The 19,673-nt window shown below is 38.3% G+C and overlaps 1 protein-coding gene across 3 annotated transcripts in view; it reads left to right on the forward strand.

Annotated features, from left to right (window-relative positions):
- The first annotated feature begins 1,963 nt into the window (after positions 1–1,963).
- Positions 1,964–19,673, forward strand: part of uxs1 (UDP-glucuronate decarboxylase 1) — a 38,521-nt gene continuing 20,811 nt past the window's right edge. The window contains exons 1-6 of one of the 3 annotated variants that reach the window (XM_063887804.1): positions 9,502–9,592; positions 10,033–10,249; positions 12,691–12,718; positions 14,658–14,706; positions 16,815–16,858; positions 18,895–18,955. In XM_063887804.1, the coding sequence (XP_063743874.1) occupies positions 10,159–10,249; positions 12,691–12,718; positions 14,658–14,706; positions 16,815–16,858; positions 18,895–18,955 (273 nt within the window). In that variant the 5' untranslated portion in view covers positions 9,502–9,592; positions 10,033–10,158. Of the gene's footprint in view, positions 2,043–9,494; positions 10,250–12,690; positions 12,719–14,657; positions 14,707–16,814; positions 16,859–18,894; positions 18,956–19,673 lie in introns of those variants that run through there. The other 2 variants (XM_063887805.1, XM_063887803.1) reach the window with 2 other exon arrangements.

Consider the following 19,673-nt stretch of genomic DNA (forward strand, 5'->3'; position numbering starts at 1 on the left):
TGGCCTTCCAGGTTTCACAGCTAAAGTCATGTCTAATGAATGGAACTTTGACTGCTGTTCCAACAGTACAGCGATCATAAAATTCTTGCCAAAAAGAACAGTAAATATCTCTGACAACACCTTCGCCAATCCCCTTTTCTACACTGTTATCTGGAAGTATTCTTCTCATAATTAATGGGCGTGTGAGCAAAGTAGGATCCATGAACTCTTTAATCAACTCATTTAGGCAATTACCGTGGTGTATGGTTATTATTTTGGCGAGACTGGCCTGTGATGTGGAGCCAGGTAGTTGTGCTGGAGATGCATCATTGGATACTGTTGATGTGGAGAGCAGTTGCTCAGGTGGTGGGTCCATGACTTGCTGAAGTGAGGAGGCAGAATGCAATGACGAGGAAACATCCGAGGTTATGAGTGGCTGCAGTTGGAGTTGGGGCTGAAACCCAAAATCAAATGGTTCTGTGTCATCGTCAGCGTCAGTTTCAATTTCACGACAACCCGGACCAAAGGTTACTTCCGATTCAATGTCAGTTACCAGGTCACATTCAAACAGTGTGCCATATCGTATGCCAGTGATTGTAACACCATCCTCTTCCTCTTGTACTCTTTCACTTTTATTCTGCTCTGAATCACACTGAAGATCATCCTGTTGTGAAGCATCATGTGAGTCCTGGTGATCATCCTCCTCATCCTCATCTATTGTTATTACACCGCATTTTGATTTTTCACCATCTGTGGCACTATCATCCTTCAACTCCTTGGGGGAAGTAGCAACATAAAATCGCAACCGTGCCATGCACAAAGTATCATAGATAAATCCAACGGTTACATCCTCTTGGACAGGGTTCTGTTTGTAGTCCCTCAATTCAAAGTTGAACTCAGATTCATGTCCTTTTGATGACAATCCATCTGGAAAGAAGAGCCTCTTTCCTTTTTGAAGGACCTCATCCATTCCACATTCTATTCCAATAGGTACCATTCTTGTCCCTCCTCCCTGTTTACCTCGTATTTGTTTCCTTTGTTCTCCCTCACAGTGCAACCATCCAATTTCAATCTTTCGATGGGTTGCTTTCCGCCTCTTGTTTGAAGAACCTGCTGATGAATCAGCTGGCTCTGCATCTTGTGTTTTGTTTTCCTCAGCTTTTCTGGCCTGTTTTGTTTTCCTATTTTCATTTTCATCAGCATTATTTCGCTTCTTAAGCTTGACCCTAAGCTTTTCAAAAAGACCCATTTTGTTTTTTTGTGTTGTCCCATTTCTGCAGAAACTCTTCAAGTCCAGACGATCCCCAAATGAGGAAATGTACTTTACCAGGTCTCCATCTTCCATGCAGGGAATTACATCTTTGTCAATCTGTGAAATTATCAAAATAAATGTAAGTTGTTTTACTCTTACAATAACAAAAAGATATGACTAAAGCTCAGTGTATGTGACTGTTGTATCTATATGTTGTGTGTGCGTGAACTGGAGTGACTCATAGCCCACTTCTACGGAAGGCTCTGTTGTGAGGGACTCATAGCCCACTTCCGCTGTTCCTGGCAGATTTCTGACTTTTTTTCTCGAAAATTCTGACTTTTTTTCTCGAAAATTTCGGCCTTTTTTTCTCAGAAATTTCGACTTTTTTTCTCAGAAATACTGACTTTTTTTCTCGAAAATTTCGACTTTTTTCTCGAAAATTTCGACTTTTTTTACCTTACAGATCTGCTGCTGGAGGAGCCATCCAACAACAAGCTCGCAGTTGCTGTTCATCACATAGACTGTATACATAATGGACGTAGTATCCTTAACGTCACCCATGGATTTGTGAAGAGCCGTAATGAAGCTCAAAGTGGGCGACTCCCACCGTCGACATCTTCTCTGTCTACCTCCCGCCCGCTCCCTGGCTAATCCAAATATGGACATAGCTGAAGCGGGCGTGGCTACTGAAACACGCCCATCTAGCTCGAAGCTACCAAGCTAGCGAAGCTAGGCTACATGCTACCGTATGCTACTCGCCGCGCTATCCCGCTAAAAGGGAACGGCACACCGTGCGGTCGTCTTACTCAAGGTACATTAACTTGAAACTATACAACAAAACTTGACATAAAGATCTATCTGTTACTGAGATCATACTGCAATAGTTTAAAAATGCTTGTTTCAAATATAAACGTACTTTGCAACATATTTTGACCAGAAATGTGGCCAGTGTTACCGTGAATCAGCGCAACGTAAACGTTTCATTTGAAACAGAATTTTAATTTCCACATGATTCAGTTCACGAATCGTTTCTATGGAACACTCGATTACAACGTTACTCCTAATACGTTTAATAAGCTAAGTTACATGTGATGGTAAATGTATTATTGATACTGGATTGCATAGTCATAGTTATTATTGCTGCTTTAAGGATTTATACCAAACAAGACTCACTGACGGCGCTAACCTGTCAATCAAAGCGACCACGCCCTTAATTATTCATAACTTTAAGCCTTAATATAATTAAAACGGGATAGTTATATAGAAATTCACCCGTCCTCAAAGTTGTCATGAATAGAAAAATAAGCTATAGAGACCTGAAGCAATTTTTTTTACCACGCTGTAAACATGTTTATTTCTGCTGTAAACATTGGTATTTTAACATGGGGGGGGGGGGGGGGTCTGTGTAAATTGCTCTGATTTGGAGCCAGGCCACGCGGCCATTCGATGAACTGCAGTTTTTGGCACTTCCCTGTGTGTTTCACTGCTCAGCACCGGAGGTTGCCCCTTGGTTCATCACAATGTGGTTTGAACATTAGCTGTATATTTTATTCAGCCACACAATAATAAACTATTTACAGAAAATGAAATAACTGTTGGTTATTGAGGATCAGCTTTATTGTGAATACCTTTTTTAACAAGAGATAATCAAAGCAGAGCTTTGGAAGCTGAAGAAGAGACATATTCAAAATGGATTAAAGATTAGCTTTAAGAAGTTTTATTGTTATGAAAAAACTGCAACTCAGAGTATGAAGAATTGTAGTTATTCTTTGTCCAAACAGGCAGAGTTTTTACTCACAAAGGACAAAATACTTTCATTCCTTACTGACAGTGAACCTAAGAGCACACCAGAACAGGCTTGGACTTTCGTCATTTTAGGGGCAAAGCCATTTGGCCTTTTGTGTCACACATTTTTTTAGGGCACAAAGGGCACATGCCAGGGCTCAAAGGCCATTTAGGGAAAAATTAGGATTTGGAGCTTACAAATAAACAACTTAACTTTCTGATAATAAAACACATGAATGATATGGAAAACAAACTACTTTTTTACTGCACTGCGCATTGAATAGAGTAGTTTTTCATTCAATGTGTGCAGCAAAGGAGCAAAGTGCTCGCAAGCCCCAGTGAAACGTCATCTCATAAGTCAGAGCTGATGACTGTAGGTGTGTGTGCGAAAAGTGTAGTTATGAAGAGGAGACAGAGAGGCTTAGACTACATCACCAGCGGTAAATAATACAAACAGAAAATGAAAGAAGTTGACCTTCCACTGGAGCTTTGGTGAGCGGAAGTATAGTTTATGGATCGATTGCTATTGTAACCACGGTGACGAGTGTCTGTTTTCCTACAGTCTGATGTTTTCATGCTGAGGCAGGTTGTTGTTATTGTTAAGTTTTGCTTTGTGATAGCGCTCTTCACTCTTTACTATATATCTAGAGGAGGTTCCTATAGAGAGAGAGAGACGGGGGAATGCTATGGGAGAGCTAACGGTATATGTGTGCGAGTGATAATTAACATACTTCTGTGTTGTTGTGGCGTGGTTCCGGACGACAGTAACCTGTCTCAGAAGTGAATAAACTCACGGACAAAAAGAGACACAAGGCCTCCTCGTATTCTTATAGACGCTACAATGATGATTAAATGATGCGATGGTGACATGTGAGGTGCGCGTCACCAATCCAAGCTACAAGGACTAATGCAGTTCAGAGCCCAGACCACTGCTCTGACACTTTTAAAGCAACTTCGAGATTTTAACAGTATCAGGGCACAACGGCCATGGTGGCTGTAGGACGTACAATTATTTTCGGGGCATCACGGCCAGACCGAGGGGCAATGGAGGCCATGGCCGTCATGGCTGCCGTGAAATTCCCACCCTGAACCAGACTTTTTCATATTTAGGATCTAAATAAAATGTTTCCTAAATTTCACATAATGATTTATTTTTTATTCCACAGACAGTTCAAGTTATCACAACGGTAAATGGAAATGTGGAATTGAGTTGATCTTTCATTTCACGACTGACCTTCATTCATCCAACCTTTATTTTGACTCAAAAACACATTGAGGTTGAGACTTCATTTAGAGGGGGGCCATATTATGCAAATGTTCAGCTTCATATTTGTATTTTGTGCTTCTACTTTGACATGTTTACCCGAAAAAGCATAATAGATCAACTTTAATTAAGGCCAAAATCAAAAGAAAGAAACTCCTACGTTCCAAAAACCACAAATAAGAATCTTATAGTTTCAAAAAGCAGATTCAAATGTATTTGAAGTGAAATATCATTTCATTAAGGATCTTTTTTTGACAAATGTAAAAGTGAGCTCTAGATGTTATGTATTGATTTACCACACCTCCAAAATAATCATCTGATCGTGTTGGATAAAGGCCAACAATGATGCATTGTAAGGGGGTAGAAAACCCTATGAACAAATAAAACTCAATCTCCATCCATCCTCACAAAGGACTCTCAACTGCTCACAATGACGAGTATTATGATTATCTTTAGAGATGAATGTTAGCGGCCTGAAGTGTAAATCTATTTGTTTGGTCAGCTGTTTATCGATTGCGTTTCCTCCTCAGTCTCTCTTTTTTTTTAAATACCGACATGATTTGCTATTCCCTGTGCCTGTGTTACTCTTGTTTGTTTTATTTGTTTACTTTTGATGGTGTGGACACAGGGAATGATGAGAAGATGGCAACCAAAGCCCACATGAGCTGTAATAATGTGAGACTCCAAAGTAAAAACACAGCTTGTGAATATGTTTGTAATATTCTTTTTGTAATCATTTTTCAATGATGTGGTCAAGGGGAAAACAACCATTTGACAATCATGCCAACGTCCTATTCTTCTTTCTCAAATTCAGTTCTGTTGAATTCTTTACAGAACTAGGCCTCCTATGTGACTTTTTCAACACACTGGGAACATTTGAGGAGAAAGCTTGAACCTTGGGACCCATTTGACTGATCATTTCGTCTCGTTTGGCTATTTAAGACAGCTAAAAACACTTTCACCTTTTGCTATGTTCTTAATAGTTGTCGAGTCTTGACATCGCTAATCTAGCCATCTTTTATCCAGAGATGAATTTTTTTGAGATCTGTTAAGAAAAACTAAATACATGTGTGCTTAGGTAGGTTACTTGGTTAGTTAAAAAGAAGAATTTTAACCTTATAACTGTCACAGTTAAGGTAACAGGACCCAAATGCAGTGAAACAAGGGGAGGAAGGTATTGGGGTTTAAAGAAAAGCGAGCTTTATTAAACAAAAAGCGGTAACAACAAAACACGAGACACGGTGCAAGCAGTCACTATCATCAAACGGAAAAGTAGCAAACCAAACTAAATCAAACCAGAAAGACAGGAGGGCAGCCGAGGGGAATCCAGACAGGCAGACAGGACCGGGAAACAAACAGAACCGGACCACGAGACAAACATGGGAATGACAACGACACGACAAGGAACACAAAGGGAAGACCAGACTAAATACACAGGGACTAATCACAAGACAAGACACAGCTGGAGAGGGGAGGAGAAACACAGGGACAACAGGCGAACCCAATCAGACAATCAGACAGGAGGGAAAACACAGACAGGAAGCAAATACAGAAATGACAGACAGGAGGGAAAACATTTAAAAATAAAACAGGAAACAAAACTCTATAATCATGACAATAATTTAGTCACAAATGGGAAATAAAGATTAATACTGTGGTATTTAATACGTCTGCATTAATAGCTCTGCACATGTATTACCATTTAGGTTTTGCAATGTGAAATTAGGACGAATGTTATAAATGAAAAATCAAAGTATTCTTTATTATCCGATTAGGTTCATGTTAAAATTGTAATGTATAGTGCCTTAATGATGATATAACATGTGTTGGTCTCAGCCTCTCTAACAGAGCACGTTAGTTCTGATCTGACAATGAATGCATTGATAACAATTAAAGAAATTGTGTGGTTTGCTGATAAGTCCAGCTTCCCGATAACATTTTAAAGGAATGGAAAACATTTGCTGACTTTGAAGAAAAGTCTATAAAGCACTGATGTAAGGCACTTTAAAGCCAAAGCCAGTTCCACAGTATCTTCAACCACAAGCACGACTTTCTTTAACAGGAGCATCTTTTTTATCCCATTTTACTGAAGAATTAAACATGTTGTGTGAACTGCAAGCTTTGCATAAAATAATAATGCTAGAATTAGAGCGTCGACTGAGCCTGAGGCTTTTAGTAAACATTTACAGGATGGTTTATCTTCATATAATAGTAAGGCACACCTACTGTAGTAGCGCCTCCGGGTTGTCCAGCCAGCCATGTACATGTTCTCACAACGCAACTGCTGCCTGTACAGTGTGCATGCTGCTGTCTTTAATTATCACTGTTGGGTAATTTGTATTCTACAGTCCTAAAACATGCAATTGGCTTATGTTGTCTCGTTAAAGAAGACCTGTTGTGCTCCTTTTCAGGTTCATATTTGTATTTTGTGTCTCTACTGTGACATGTCTCCATGCTTTAATGTTCAAAAAGCTCTTTATTTTTCTCATACTGCCTGTGCTGCAGCTCCTCTCTTCATCCTCTGTCTGAAACCAGAGCCCAGTCTGCTCTGATTGGTTAGCTGGCCGGCTCTGTTGTCATTCGTCAACCGCTTAGATATTCCCCGCCCCTTAGCTTATCATGTACAATGTGTCGTGTACAATGTGTGGGAGCGCTAGCCAAAGAGGCGTGAGTGTACGGAAGTAAACAAAGGAGTCCAATGGACACGTTTTAGCCTTTGCAGACCATTCACATGCACACAAACCTTTATAACACACTACAGGAAAGGCTCTGTGCAGTATTTCCAACTCTATGACCAAAGTGGTGGACTGACCTATAGACTGAAGGATCATTTTCTAACATAACTAGTAAAAATCTCTTGAGATCTGACAGTTAATAAGTGAGAGATGTTCACGTGATTATTACAGTTGCCAGTTTCAGTTCCCAACGTTGTTGCTGTTGAGGATGCTGCAGGGTTAGAAGCTCTATGTTGGCTGTTTTCATGCCAATCCTCACTATTAACAGCTGTCGATGGTTGATTACCAAACTCCTCCCCTGACAGATGGGTGGTTCTAGAAGTCCTCTCTGAGGGATAGTAAGCCAAATCACATCAAAAGGTAAAAAAGAAATAAAAGAGAACAGAGAGACTCTTCCTCATTATGTCTTTGTAATTAAACTGAAAATGTGTTCCTCTTCCTCTAATATCAAGTTCTTTTTTTCATGATTGCCACAGCATGTCTAGAAAGACTATTTATTTCACATCAGGAGGTTCTGTTTAAAGGTTCTACTTAAAAACGCTTTAAAAAACCATGCTGTGATCATCTTACTTTGGATTCCTCAGTCCCATTCAGTGTAACGCAGAATTTCAATTTGTGAACATGTGTCATATGTCAACACATCAGCCTGTTTTCTACCGTCTGAGGGATTTCAAATTGGCAACTGCATGCCAGGCGAAAATGAGCTGCGCCATTCAAAACCTGAACAACAGAATTATCACCAGCTGAGTGCGCCTATCAGTGGCTTCTACCAAGTTTCGGAGTACAAAGACAGCGGGGAAATGAATTGTTCTGCTCTGAATTTCTTCAAACCATCTTTTTTTGATTCTCCTGCGGATGCATAAAGCCTCTGTGCACTGCCTGCAGATTATTAATATACTATTAACTTGACTCTAAGCTATCAGGAAGTGTGAATCAATGGCTGTCTCTTTTGCTTTATTGGATATGAAGATAATACAAGGAGAATCTGGTGTATTGCAGAGTAGGTTTTCACATACAAAGAATATGCTTTGGTGTAATGGTGCATATAAATACAAGAGAAGAAAATACAATGAAAATATTTTAATTTAAGGAACTAGGCGGGACATAAACATATATACAATGATTTTCAGTTTTGTAGATTATAGCTATGTTTGTACGTTTATCAGTCTCACACACAGGAAATCTTAGGGATATGCATTTGTTTGTGTTGCTCAAGTCACATCAATAGTCAAGTGGGAATATAACTGGTGGAACATTTACACAGTCTGTTGTCTGTCTTTATATATATGTATTTACTATTTAAGAGATTATATAGACAGGTGCCTTTGAGGAGCATTAAAGCAGCACCTGACATAAGTTGGAAATATATATTTCTTTCATAAACTTCATCCAAACACATACAACACCAATATATATACACTAAGGACTTGCTGTTCATGAACAATTGTATAATTCTGTATGGAGAATATTTGTTAAAATACAAGTTCTTAAGGTTCTCAGCTGTCATTTAATCATTTCCTTTCTGTTTTAAAACTAATTTAAATATTGAACTATCAAGCAGAGAGAAAGTGCAGTATGGGAGACCTGTAATATAATTATGTTGTTGAGGCCGTTCTAAAAGCCTCTCTGGTAGTCTTTTTTTAATGAAAATAATACCTGCTTTGTAATGACATGCAGTCAGTTGTGTAAAGTAACTAAGTAGATTTACGCAAGGAAACTAATTAAGTACTTGAGTATTTTAATTGTGTGTACTTTTACTTCACTACAATTATTTTATACCTTTAGTTACTTTGCAGATCTTGATTAATAATGAGAAATATAGACAACAGCAGTATACAAAGTCATTCAAATAGCTAGACCTTTACCAGCTTTAATAAGACTTTGATGCATCAATTATTAGAATCAAAACATGTTATTATATATATTATGATTAAATGGGCCAAACTGCATGAGTACTTTTACTTTGCTAAAACTTTTGTACTTTTACTTGATTTACCTTTCGAATGCAGGACTTTTACTTGCAACAGAGTATTCAGTTCTGCTTTTACTCAAGTACAAGATCGGAATACTTATTCCACCTCTGCATACATTTCACTTAAGCAAATTCAAATTCAAATACATCAAACCCTATGATCCAACCACCCAGATGGCTTACAGCGCCAAACAGGCTGCAGTGGTTCAAGTGGGACAAGGTGTTCAACAGGGTTGCTTTACTGCACTGTGGAAAGTTTTGTGTGATTGAATGAATGAGTCATTGTGTCAGTGCTAAAGTAAATGATTCTGCAACTTGAAAGCCATAACCCCCCAAAAAGGATGAATAGTTGGTACAATATTACACTATTTCTGTAATCTGCAAAAGACAACGTTGTTAGAAAGCCCTCAATAACACCACTAAATGACTTTTATTATTGGAGACAAGTCAAAGGAGCGTCACGCAGTCTCTGCAGGAAAAGTCAGGCTGCTAAATCGAGCAGTGAGTAATCGCTCATCCGCTATCCTTCGGCCCAACTGAGGAGCAAAACTCCTTCATGAGGAAATGTCTGCGCAGTTAAAATGAGAGCATATGTTATTTTCCAGGTACTCACCTGAAAACGAATGTGAAGCCGGATTTGCGTCGTTCTTTTTCCCAGCGGCAGCTATAAACGGGAGGGAAAAAATTGCTGTCAGTTAAGTAGCTTGCTAGCTAGCCGTAGTTAATTGCTAAAGGGGTGCTAACGGCTAACCGTTTATTTTTACTTTGTTATTGTTGAGGTAAACGTGTCTTTAAGGTATTGTTTACGTAAGATGTGATGTGTTGTGTGTGGTTAGTCGGGGGACACATGTCGCAGATAAACAAGTGTACATGTAGTTGTGAGTGTTGACAGTGTAGCTTTGCCACCTGGTTCTGTTTGCTACCTGTGTTCAACAGCTAGCCACGTAAACTGCTCCTGCGTAGTGTTGACGTAGCAGGACCAGCTAGCTTTCCTGTCTTCCTGTCCTCCTGCCAGGCTCACATTGCCCCTTTTTATATGAATTAGGATATCCAAGTTGTTGACAATCTCCTTAGCGGATCAACCCGAACAGCACCGAGGATATGAAGAATTGCGAGTCAAAATGCTTTAGCTGGACTTGATTGTGTTCCTGGTGCTTGTTGCATTGAGCGGATGATGAAGCGGATCATCTGGTTGATATCAGGATTAAACAGAAGAATGATGAAGCTGCTTTTTGCCCTCGCTTTGATCGCCTACATTGCCTGTAAGTACACTGAATGTCTCTCACCTGTTAAAACTGTCATCAATCCCTGGTCTTTATGTCACCTAAAAACTTTGAGTGATTTAGGCTGACACACAACACATTGTTTGGTGACAAAGCATCCTGGACACGTTTTCTGTAACAACAGAATCACAGCTGTTTAACAGGACTGTCTCTCACCTGGTAAACTGTCATCATACCTTGACTTCATGAATGAATTATGTGGTGGCCATTTCTCCAGACTATCAATCTGTAGTGTTGTAAAGCTCAGGCTCAAAATACATGAAAAATCCATTGTACACAATACACACATTGTTTGTTTATTAGTTTGTCCCCTTAAAATGTACCATCTCGGATCCAATTGTATAGGGAGAAAGGACAGTGTTATGTGATAAATATTATGTGGGGAACTGAGCTTTCATAAAAATGTACATCTACGGGAAGTCCTACTATTCCAGTGTTCAGTGGTTTCTGCTTCTTTAAAATATATCACAAGAGGTCAATTTTAACTCTTGGAAGTGTTGTTGCACAATTTCGAACCAAGTTAAAACCATGTATAAAAATCTCCAGACTATTAGTGGAAAAATAATTGACAGATAATCAATAATGAAATAAGTTGTTCATTGCAGCTTTTTTGGCATCATCTTGAACTAGAATTGTTGTTGTATTTCTTGAGACACAACATAATGTCAGCACTTCCCATTAGAGTACATTTTTTCAAAAGTGTCCAGATAGCACACTGTTAATTAATAACCTTTTTTGTTTTTGATTGACTTAAGTTACTTATAATTTGCTCCACTCTGCGTTGTGTGTGTGTCAACATTGTCTCCCTTTATATATTGATTTATATTTTTGATACAACTGATTTTATTAAATATAGCCGCAATTGCAGGTACTTTATAAGGAATCTGAGCTCATCTGTTTCATTCATTTGGTGATTAATTTATCCTGTCACAAGTTGTAATGTTGAACTTACTTTGAAGTGTCCCAGTGTGGCTGACAACAAGAAATAAAGAGAAGTTGTTTGCGCGTCGCTGCTGTCAACAATGTCTTTGCCAAGGCCTTGACAAGTCCAAGACCAGGCAGCGTTCAAATCTGATTTAGAACCAAATGGAAATAGACTTGAGACAGGTCCAAGACTGTCAAATCAGATTCCTATCATAAGGCTATGTTCAAATTACAAAAGTTTATATAACAAAGAAATCGGATTTACTGCTCTCATTGGACACGGATCTGATTGAAGTAGCGGACACAGAAATCAGATTTTGGCCTAATTCATGTGTGCTCTTAAATCACATCACTTGCTGTTATATAGGAATTACTGTCTTTTACCACCTCTCACTACTCTGACTTGTTAAGACACTATATCTAAAGTGTCAGACCAAAAGTCAAACTCAGGTTTAATGGGCATCCCTGTCAATCATTTATTATTGTGCCATTTCTGTCGTTAGCAGTTATCTCTAATTAAACCTTATCAGAACCAACCTGGCTTGTAAGACTATGATGAAGTCGGAGACGCAGAATTTAAAAAAGGTTATTATAATTTATGTGATTTGTGGGAATTTATTGGCAAAAAGGAAATAAATCATTCAGAACTTTGTTTTAATTAGTGTATAATCACCTGACGCTATGAACCACTGTGTTTTTGTTTGCTAATAATGAATGAATAAATACAAATTATAACAAGATGTTTTCACGGCAATATAAATGAGGTATTAAGTTGGGAATTATGGGCTGTTAAGCACCCTTTAAATCAAAGTTTTAAATATTATTATTGCTCTGAAATCAAATAGTAAAATACAATCAATTATTTCCTAATCATTTTTAAATTGTTTTTATGCAAATACATGACAATAACAAAGTATAAGCAGGATACAATTTAGAATATTTGAATGTTTACATCGACTTCACTCACTATTTTGGGCAGAGTGTAAGGTTTGGAAACCTATTTCACTGTGTCGATGCTGTCCGGATTTAGCTGAGCTCTCTACACGCTGCTATCAGATGATCAACTCCTGTAAATACCTTCATGTTATGAACACACTGCACATCTGAAATACACCTCAAGCCTGGTTCAGATCACTCAAAATCAGCCTATTATTGCCTGACACGGCCTTCTTAGGGGGTCAGCGCCTATATTTAGTGTGAAGATTACAGGAAATACTAATAAATACAGAGATTTGAAAGAGAGGATATTACCCGGTTGGAATTCAATACTAATCCATTCACCAATAGTCAGATTATTCATTGCTCAGTTTTGATTATTAACAGATCAAGAATTGACTATCATCAGACGTACTGATGTAAGAGCTGAGAAAAAGATGATAACCGAGGGAGCTGAGATCCTCCTCACTTCTCTCTCTTTGGCTCCTGGTTCTGATGCATTTCACATGTACTTTATTCATGATTCACTCTGTGACAAGTTTTCTTTTTCTCTCTTTCAGCTGTCTGGGGAACATACACGAACATGAGGTACAGTGATGAATCTTTAACTTCTTCCATGTGAAATATTTGCCTACTGCAGGGTGGCTGAAGTCTTGGTTCTAAGCCACATTTTACCCAATGCAAAATATCTGTGTTATAGACTGGTTTACAATTTTCTGTGTGTGATTATCAAACGGTATACTGTAATAATATCCCAAATCGTAAGGCTTATGAAGGCTAAATTATCTGATATTTGCATGTTATTGTGAAATATACACGTGGTAAAAAGAATACACGTCAACATTGACGGGCTCTTAAATCATCAATTGTCAAGCAAAACGACCTCCATCAGAATTTCGAGGAGTCCCTCGACTTAATGTCCTGCTGTGAAGTCGTGTTTATATTTTATTTTGATCAGGTTATTCACCAAACAGGAAGAGCGTGGTGTTTATTAGCGGGTGTCATTTGAATGCTTGAAGTGATAAGATAATGGCAGCAATCACTACGAATCCAGAGAAAAACCATTTCCCTGAAGCACGCTTTTAGCCCCGCATGCCGCACAATTCCGACACATCCATTAACAATGGGATGAATGTGTAAAATCCTCTATTATATTAGATCTAGCTTTATATATCTATGTGTATATCTTCATATAGTCAATGATATAGAGAAAAGATGCCAGATTAGAGCTAATTTCCATCTATAGGATCTTGGCGTACTGGCTCAACAAACCCTAAAGACCTTACGTAAAGCCTATCTCACTAACCATTTAAAATCTGATTAAAATACAGATGTATATATAAAAGCCTGCCCATTTATCAGTACAACTATAATATTACAATTCATTGCAACTTAAATCAGTCAAATTGATGTTTTGCAAGACTGGTTGCTAAAATCAATTGTGCTAACAAAGCTTATCCATCACAATAATGCTAACAGTGCTAAAATATGAGAAAATATCTGATTTTTTGATCTATTTCCTTGTTGGTGATCCACGAATAGAACATTGATAAAATCCATATATAGAAATTATGACACAAAACGAAGTTTGATGGACGATTTTACTCCCACTGTTAATGGATGGGTTGGAGGTCTTGCGTCACGTGTTGCTTAACAACAACGTGCTTCAAGTCAGCAGCTATTTTCTGTGGCTTCGTGATGATTGCCGCCATCATCTTACCCCGCCTTTCTGAGTCTCTCGTTTGAAGAGCTGTTTATGGGAGGAGCAGGAAGTTGAATGAGGTTAATTACTGGACACGGTGAGTGTGATGATTATCAGCATGAGCCATTCTCCTGCTCGATGTAGTTTGACCTGTTTTATTGACTGTCCTGACAGCTGCGTGACGTGCATGGTGATTGCTCTTCCTCATGACAGTAATGCCTCTCCACATCAGAATTCACTGTTGTGGGTCTACTATACGCGGGTCATAAACGTATGAAAATGAATTTTACACTCAGTTATCAAATACATTATTGTCATTTTTTAGATGGCTATGTGTAACCTGATACTTACTGACCTTACAGAGCGTAATCAGACTGCTGCATAAGAACATACAACTTGTTTATTTATTCAAGGGTTACCAATATTTCCCTCTCAAAATGAGGGGGTGAACAGGGCATGTTAATCATGATCATGTAATTAATTAATTCATGTTTTATTTAAATAAATGTATAGCTTCAAAAGTTCTTGTTCTAAAGATATTAGCTTTATTTAAAGTATTGTTTTAAATGTGATTTAGCTTTATTTCAATGAATAATCTTTACTTTATAAATGTGAAAAAGGACTCTGGAGATACACAAAGAGATATGGGATGTAGAGATGAATGTGGGGTTTCAATCGTATATACCGCACTGTTCATGGATGGGTTGTGTGTTATGTGTCTCTCAATAACGGCATGCTTCAAGTCAATAGCTATATTCCCTGGCTTTGTGATGATTGCATTCTTTTATCCCTCCTTGCCTTGTCTTTAACTCTCTCTACTCCTAGATCGATACAGGAACACGGAGAAATGAAGATTGAGCAGAGAATTGATGAAGTGAGTTTGACACGTCTTTCACCGGTTCAATGACTTCTGTTTGATGTTATCACACAGAGTAATTCTCTTTTTCATGCACATATTATCCCACATGTAATTCTATAAAGCCTTCACATTTTGATATGCATTCATTTGCAGCCTCTGCCTGCTTTAGCTGGACATTGATTTATTGTATTGACCCTAACCGATACCGTGCAGCCTTGGCTTAATCATTGTGGGGCTCCAATTTTAACCCCGGATGTTCGATTTTCTTTTTGACACACAAATTTAATTATGACATATCACGCCACTGAAAACAACATGTGTTGTGTTACACGCTTTGCTTTTGACGAACAAAATAAGTTCTCGTGACATGGGACACGTTAACATCAAACTGCACTAATGAACTAAATGAGAAACTTTAATGCATTTAAACAGATGTGTTTCAATACAGTGACAAACTGTAGCAGCTAAATTAAAAGGGCATCTTTTTATTACCTTTCAGATTACCTTTTTGTTACCTTTTTAATTATAACACCTGTGTTGAAGTGAAGTCTGACATTTAAAATGCTCACTGATACCAGCATTAACTATACTCATCCTTATTCTGTTACTGATCTATGAGTTAAGCAGTTTTTTAGGGGAGTAACATTGTTAAAAACAGGCTCTCCCTGATCGATCACCACAATGACTGTTAAAACTGTTTTGCTTCTATCATACTCAATTATTTCAATTATACAAGATGCTTAACATAGCTTGTACCTCCTGTCTCTGCCTGTTTGACGTGTTTTACAAAATGCAGGTGATTGACAGTCTCTTTATGCCACTTGAAACACACACACACACCTGCTGCTAGACTCTAAATTAGACCCTCTCCTGAGATGTATCCTGTGGTGTTGATGACTCACTAGAGCAACAAACACAAGTGTGACTGGCAGCCACACTGTATTTAATTTATGTATTGGGTTCTTCCTTGAGCCACTTTTCCAACAAGCGATGAAAATGAGGCCCGTTTTGTTTAGGTAATCCTGCTGATAGACAAACGAACCAAACCAAACAAATCCTCTCCAAGCTGAGGGTATGATCTTCTCCATATGCACTTTTTTAGATGTGTGATTCATCTCGAAGGCCCTCTTAATCTGCTTATCACGCTGTATTTAATGTCCTTTTAAATATGTGTCCTTCATATAACCTCCTGACTAGTGGATCGAAGCGATGTTACCACTCACTGCCTAGGTGTGTCATATTGTGCAAGTTGATTTATAGTTAGTGACAATGAGGATGAAGATCTTGTGCCAAAAAATAACTCGTATCAGTGGGAGGGGAAGGGTTTGGCCGGGCAGATATTTCCCAAGCCGAAGATATCTGTAAACTTTGTTGAGCAACGACGTGTCTGTTATTGAAGCTGTTAAGTTCTGCAGTGACTTCAGGAAATAAACTAAAGCTGTTTTCAAAAGTGAAGACTGAAATAAATTAAAAAAAGCGTTCTAAATCTCAATGTAATGAAAATGGTCAACTACTTTAAGAATACAAAGTATGAATGCTGAACATTTTGTAATGTTTAAAGTGTGTGTGGGGGAAAAAGGATGTTAAGAGTTGCTTAAAACAAAAAATACAGCAACCCTCGCCCCCTCTCTTACACACACACACCTCACACAGAGGATTTTATTCACTACCGCTGATACCCATGTACCTCGACTAATCCAACTCATAATCGATCACAAAATAATATTATTATAAGCAAAGACAAATACTAAAATCTAAACAATCAGAACCCTTATTACATTTACAGTAAAAGTCCCTGCCTTCTGACATTCATGGCTGCTACAAAGATCTTTCATGCACATTTGTGATTGAATGGTGCAAATAGAGGAAGCTATTTCAAGTCTGGCTTTGGTGTAAAGGGCGTTTCAAAATGGAGACAAAAGATTGCAATTAAGATCATAATTGTGATTACTTCAATATTGTTTTTTGTCCACCCATAAATGAAGTCATGAACATAACCTTCCATTAACATGCCGATGTTGTAGTTTGACCTTTAAGACACGCCGTAGGATCAATTCAATCCTAACTAAGCATCGACTCCTGCTCTCCCCCTCATGTCTGTCTCACTTCTCCACTCTCTTTAGGCTGTGGCTCCTCTCAGAGAGAAGATTCGTGATCTGGAACAAAGGTGTGTTTCCCTCTTTTAATCACACGTGCACACAAACATGCACCAGCTGTTTTTGCAAGGGAGAACATTTTGTTGCAGAAACTTGTGTGCGGACTTATGGACGCCTTAAATACTCGCATGCTGTCTATATCACAGTACCAACTCAAAGGTTATGTCCTAATTATTCGATCTAGGACCCAATATTAAATGCATATCTTAATTACTACTTTAAATTGTTCTTCCCAAAACCAATTACTACTCATTCAAAGCTAAACTAGACCTCCCAGTGTGACTGCACCCTCTGAATGACATGAAATGATCCTCTTAACATCCATTAGCAATATGTTACACCGGTGTTCAGTGCATGAAAGGACAGCAAGCTGTGCTGATTTGCATAGCTTTCTTAACAAGGCAGTATAAAAATAGATTATAAAGCAAGATTACAAATCCGTCAGGCTAGCAGGCTTTCCATGAATGACGCCAACACTATCGACGGTTTCATCCCAGCTTCTAATGGTTAATTATTTGTCTCACTCTTTCTTCATTTGGATTTAATTGCTTATTTTCAGGTCGATATTTGTATGTTGTGCCTCTCCTGTGACGCGTCCCCATGCTTTCATGTTTCATACTGCCTTTTAACCCTCTGTCTGAAACCAGAGCCCAATCTGCTCTCACTGGCCGACTCTGTTGTGAAGAGAGATGTCCCGCCCCTTAGCCTCATCATGTACAATTTGTTGGAGCGCTAGCGAGTAGAAGCAGAAGTGTTATCTAGTGATGTCATCATGTTACGAAAGTAAACAAAGGAGTCCAATGGAGGCGTCTCAGCCTTTGCAGACCATTTATTTACACGTATTTAACACACTACAGGGAAACCCCCAAAAGAATAATAGGGCCTCTTTAAAGTCTGGAGGCGCTGATGAAGGCTCTGTGCAGTATTTTCCACTCTATTACCCTCGATCCAACACCTCTTGAACAGTGATACCGAGATCTTTGAAATGACTTCCCCTCCAGTGAGTGGAGTGAAATATTCAGGTCTTGCTCCTGTCTTTTCTGTGTCTTTACGCTATTGTTCAGATTCATGGCAAACTAGATAGGTGCCCTTTTTATATATGTGATAATAGCTTTCAATTGCAAGTAAGAAAGGAAAAAGGATTCCTTCAGAGGGAATGTGATTATGTCTTATTTATGTTCATCAAATGGTTACCACCTGCAGTCTTTCCATCTATTTTTGTGGACTGAGAGAAAAATAAAACCTCCTCCTCTGTATGATTTAAACCACACTAACATAAATTTAGATTGATGGATTACTTGACCTTTACATGTGTTATGGACAATACCGTAATGATGCTACAGAAATATAGATATGTTACCTACAGTATATTGTTTATGCCTTGAATGCTAATGAGACCAATATAAACCAAGCCACTTGTTTGTACAGGTTGCTGCTTTTTTTAAACCCGCAATATGTCACAGGATTATGAGAGCCTGTGTGTGATCCTCCTGAGAGGCCACTGTGGAGAGCTGCCGGTGGATTATGTAGATCCAAGATTATTCCATAATGATGCTTTAGGTATTCTGTTATGCTGCAGCTCCCGATGATGAACAGTGCTTTCTTGAGACAGGTTTGACACATTGATGTTGTATAGGTATACTCAGGCTATTTAATGATTTAAAGGACAAGCAGGCTTAGTTCTAATTTAGAGGAGCAGTCTTGATGGGATCTTGAAACATGTCCACATCTCTAAATCATCTATCAATCCAAAATAGCTAAAAACTATGAAGAATAAAGGATGTAGAGGTTACAAATCATACACTTACATTGCCAAAATTGTACATCTTCGTGTTAATAAAAGGAACAATAAGACGTCCTGCTTCAGTGCCTGCTCACCGGAGAAGAATAGATTCTCAAAAAACAAGTCACTTATGTTACATGTGTTTTCAGTAAGTCCATAAAAACCCATTTCTTCATTATTCAAATTCTGTTTCTTACATTATATATTTCTCTGTTTTGCTTCCTTCTCATTAAGTTGTTCTTTCTGTTTCTCCTCTCCCTCTAGTTTTTCTCAGAAATACCCACCTGTGAAATTCCTGTCAGAAAAGGATCGGAAGAGAATTCTGGTATGGGATAAACACAATTTCAGACGACCTTTACAATAATCATTATTATAGCAAAGATTTATCCCTCAGTCGAGCCACTTTAGCTGCCTAGGATTTAAACAGAATGAAGTTCTTATCCTTGTCATTCTCTAAATGAAATCTAAACATGAGAATATCTGGTTGTACCCCATATGGATCTCATTGTTGGCTCTGTGGCTCTCCCAAAAGCAATTTCAATCTTATTTAACAGACATTTATAGTTCGAGGAAAACATTTCCTGAGGACTTTCACGATCCTCTGACTTTTCATGAAGCGCCGTCAGGAACTTGACATTTTTGGGTTCAGGCGAAATGTCTGAAAGGCTATTCTGGATCTCAATTTGGACTCATTTTTAAAAATAAGTCCGTGACCACCTGTCTTTCCACCTGGCACCAACAGCAAGTCAAAAACGTTTTTTCTGACTGGGCAAATAAAAAAGAGGCTCCATCGATCTTTTTTAAAATGTATTTACCTAATGCCTCTTGCATTAACGGCACACCGTTTAGAAATACTCAACCAACAACACTTTTTACGGCATTATGGTCAGAGCATCTGATTGGTCTGCTAGATAGACACAACAAATTAGTGCAAATTAGATGATAATTTGCTTTTTTAACCAATATTTCGCCCTGGCTGTGTATGTGCATGTGCATGTACTAGAAACAGAATTTTTGCAATAAGTTTTTTTAAGTTCTTGTTT

This window comes from Eleginops maclovinus, chromosome 7 (assembly GCF_036324505.1).
Source record: "Eleginops maclovinus isolate JMC-PN-2008 ecotype Puerto Natales chromosome 7, JC_Emac_rtc_rv5, whole genome shotgun sequence".
Classification (NCBI taxonomy): Eukaryota; Metazoa; Chordata; class Actinopteri; order Perciformes; family Eleginopidae; genus Eleginops; species Eleginops maclovinus.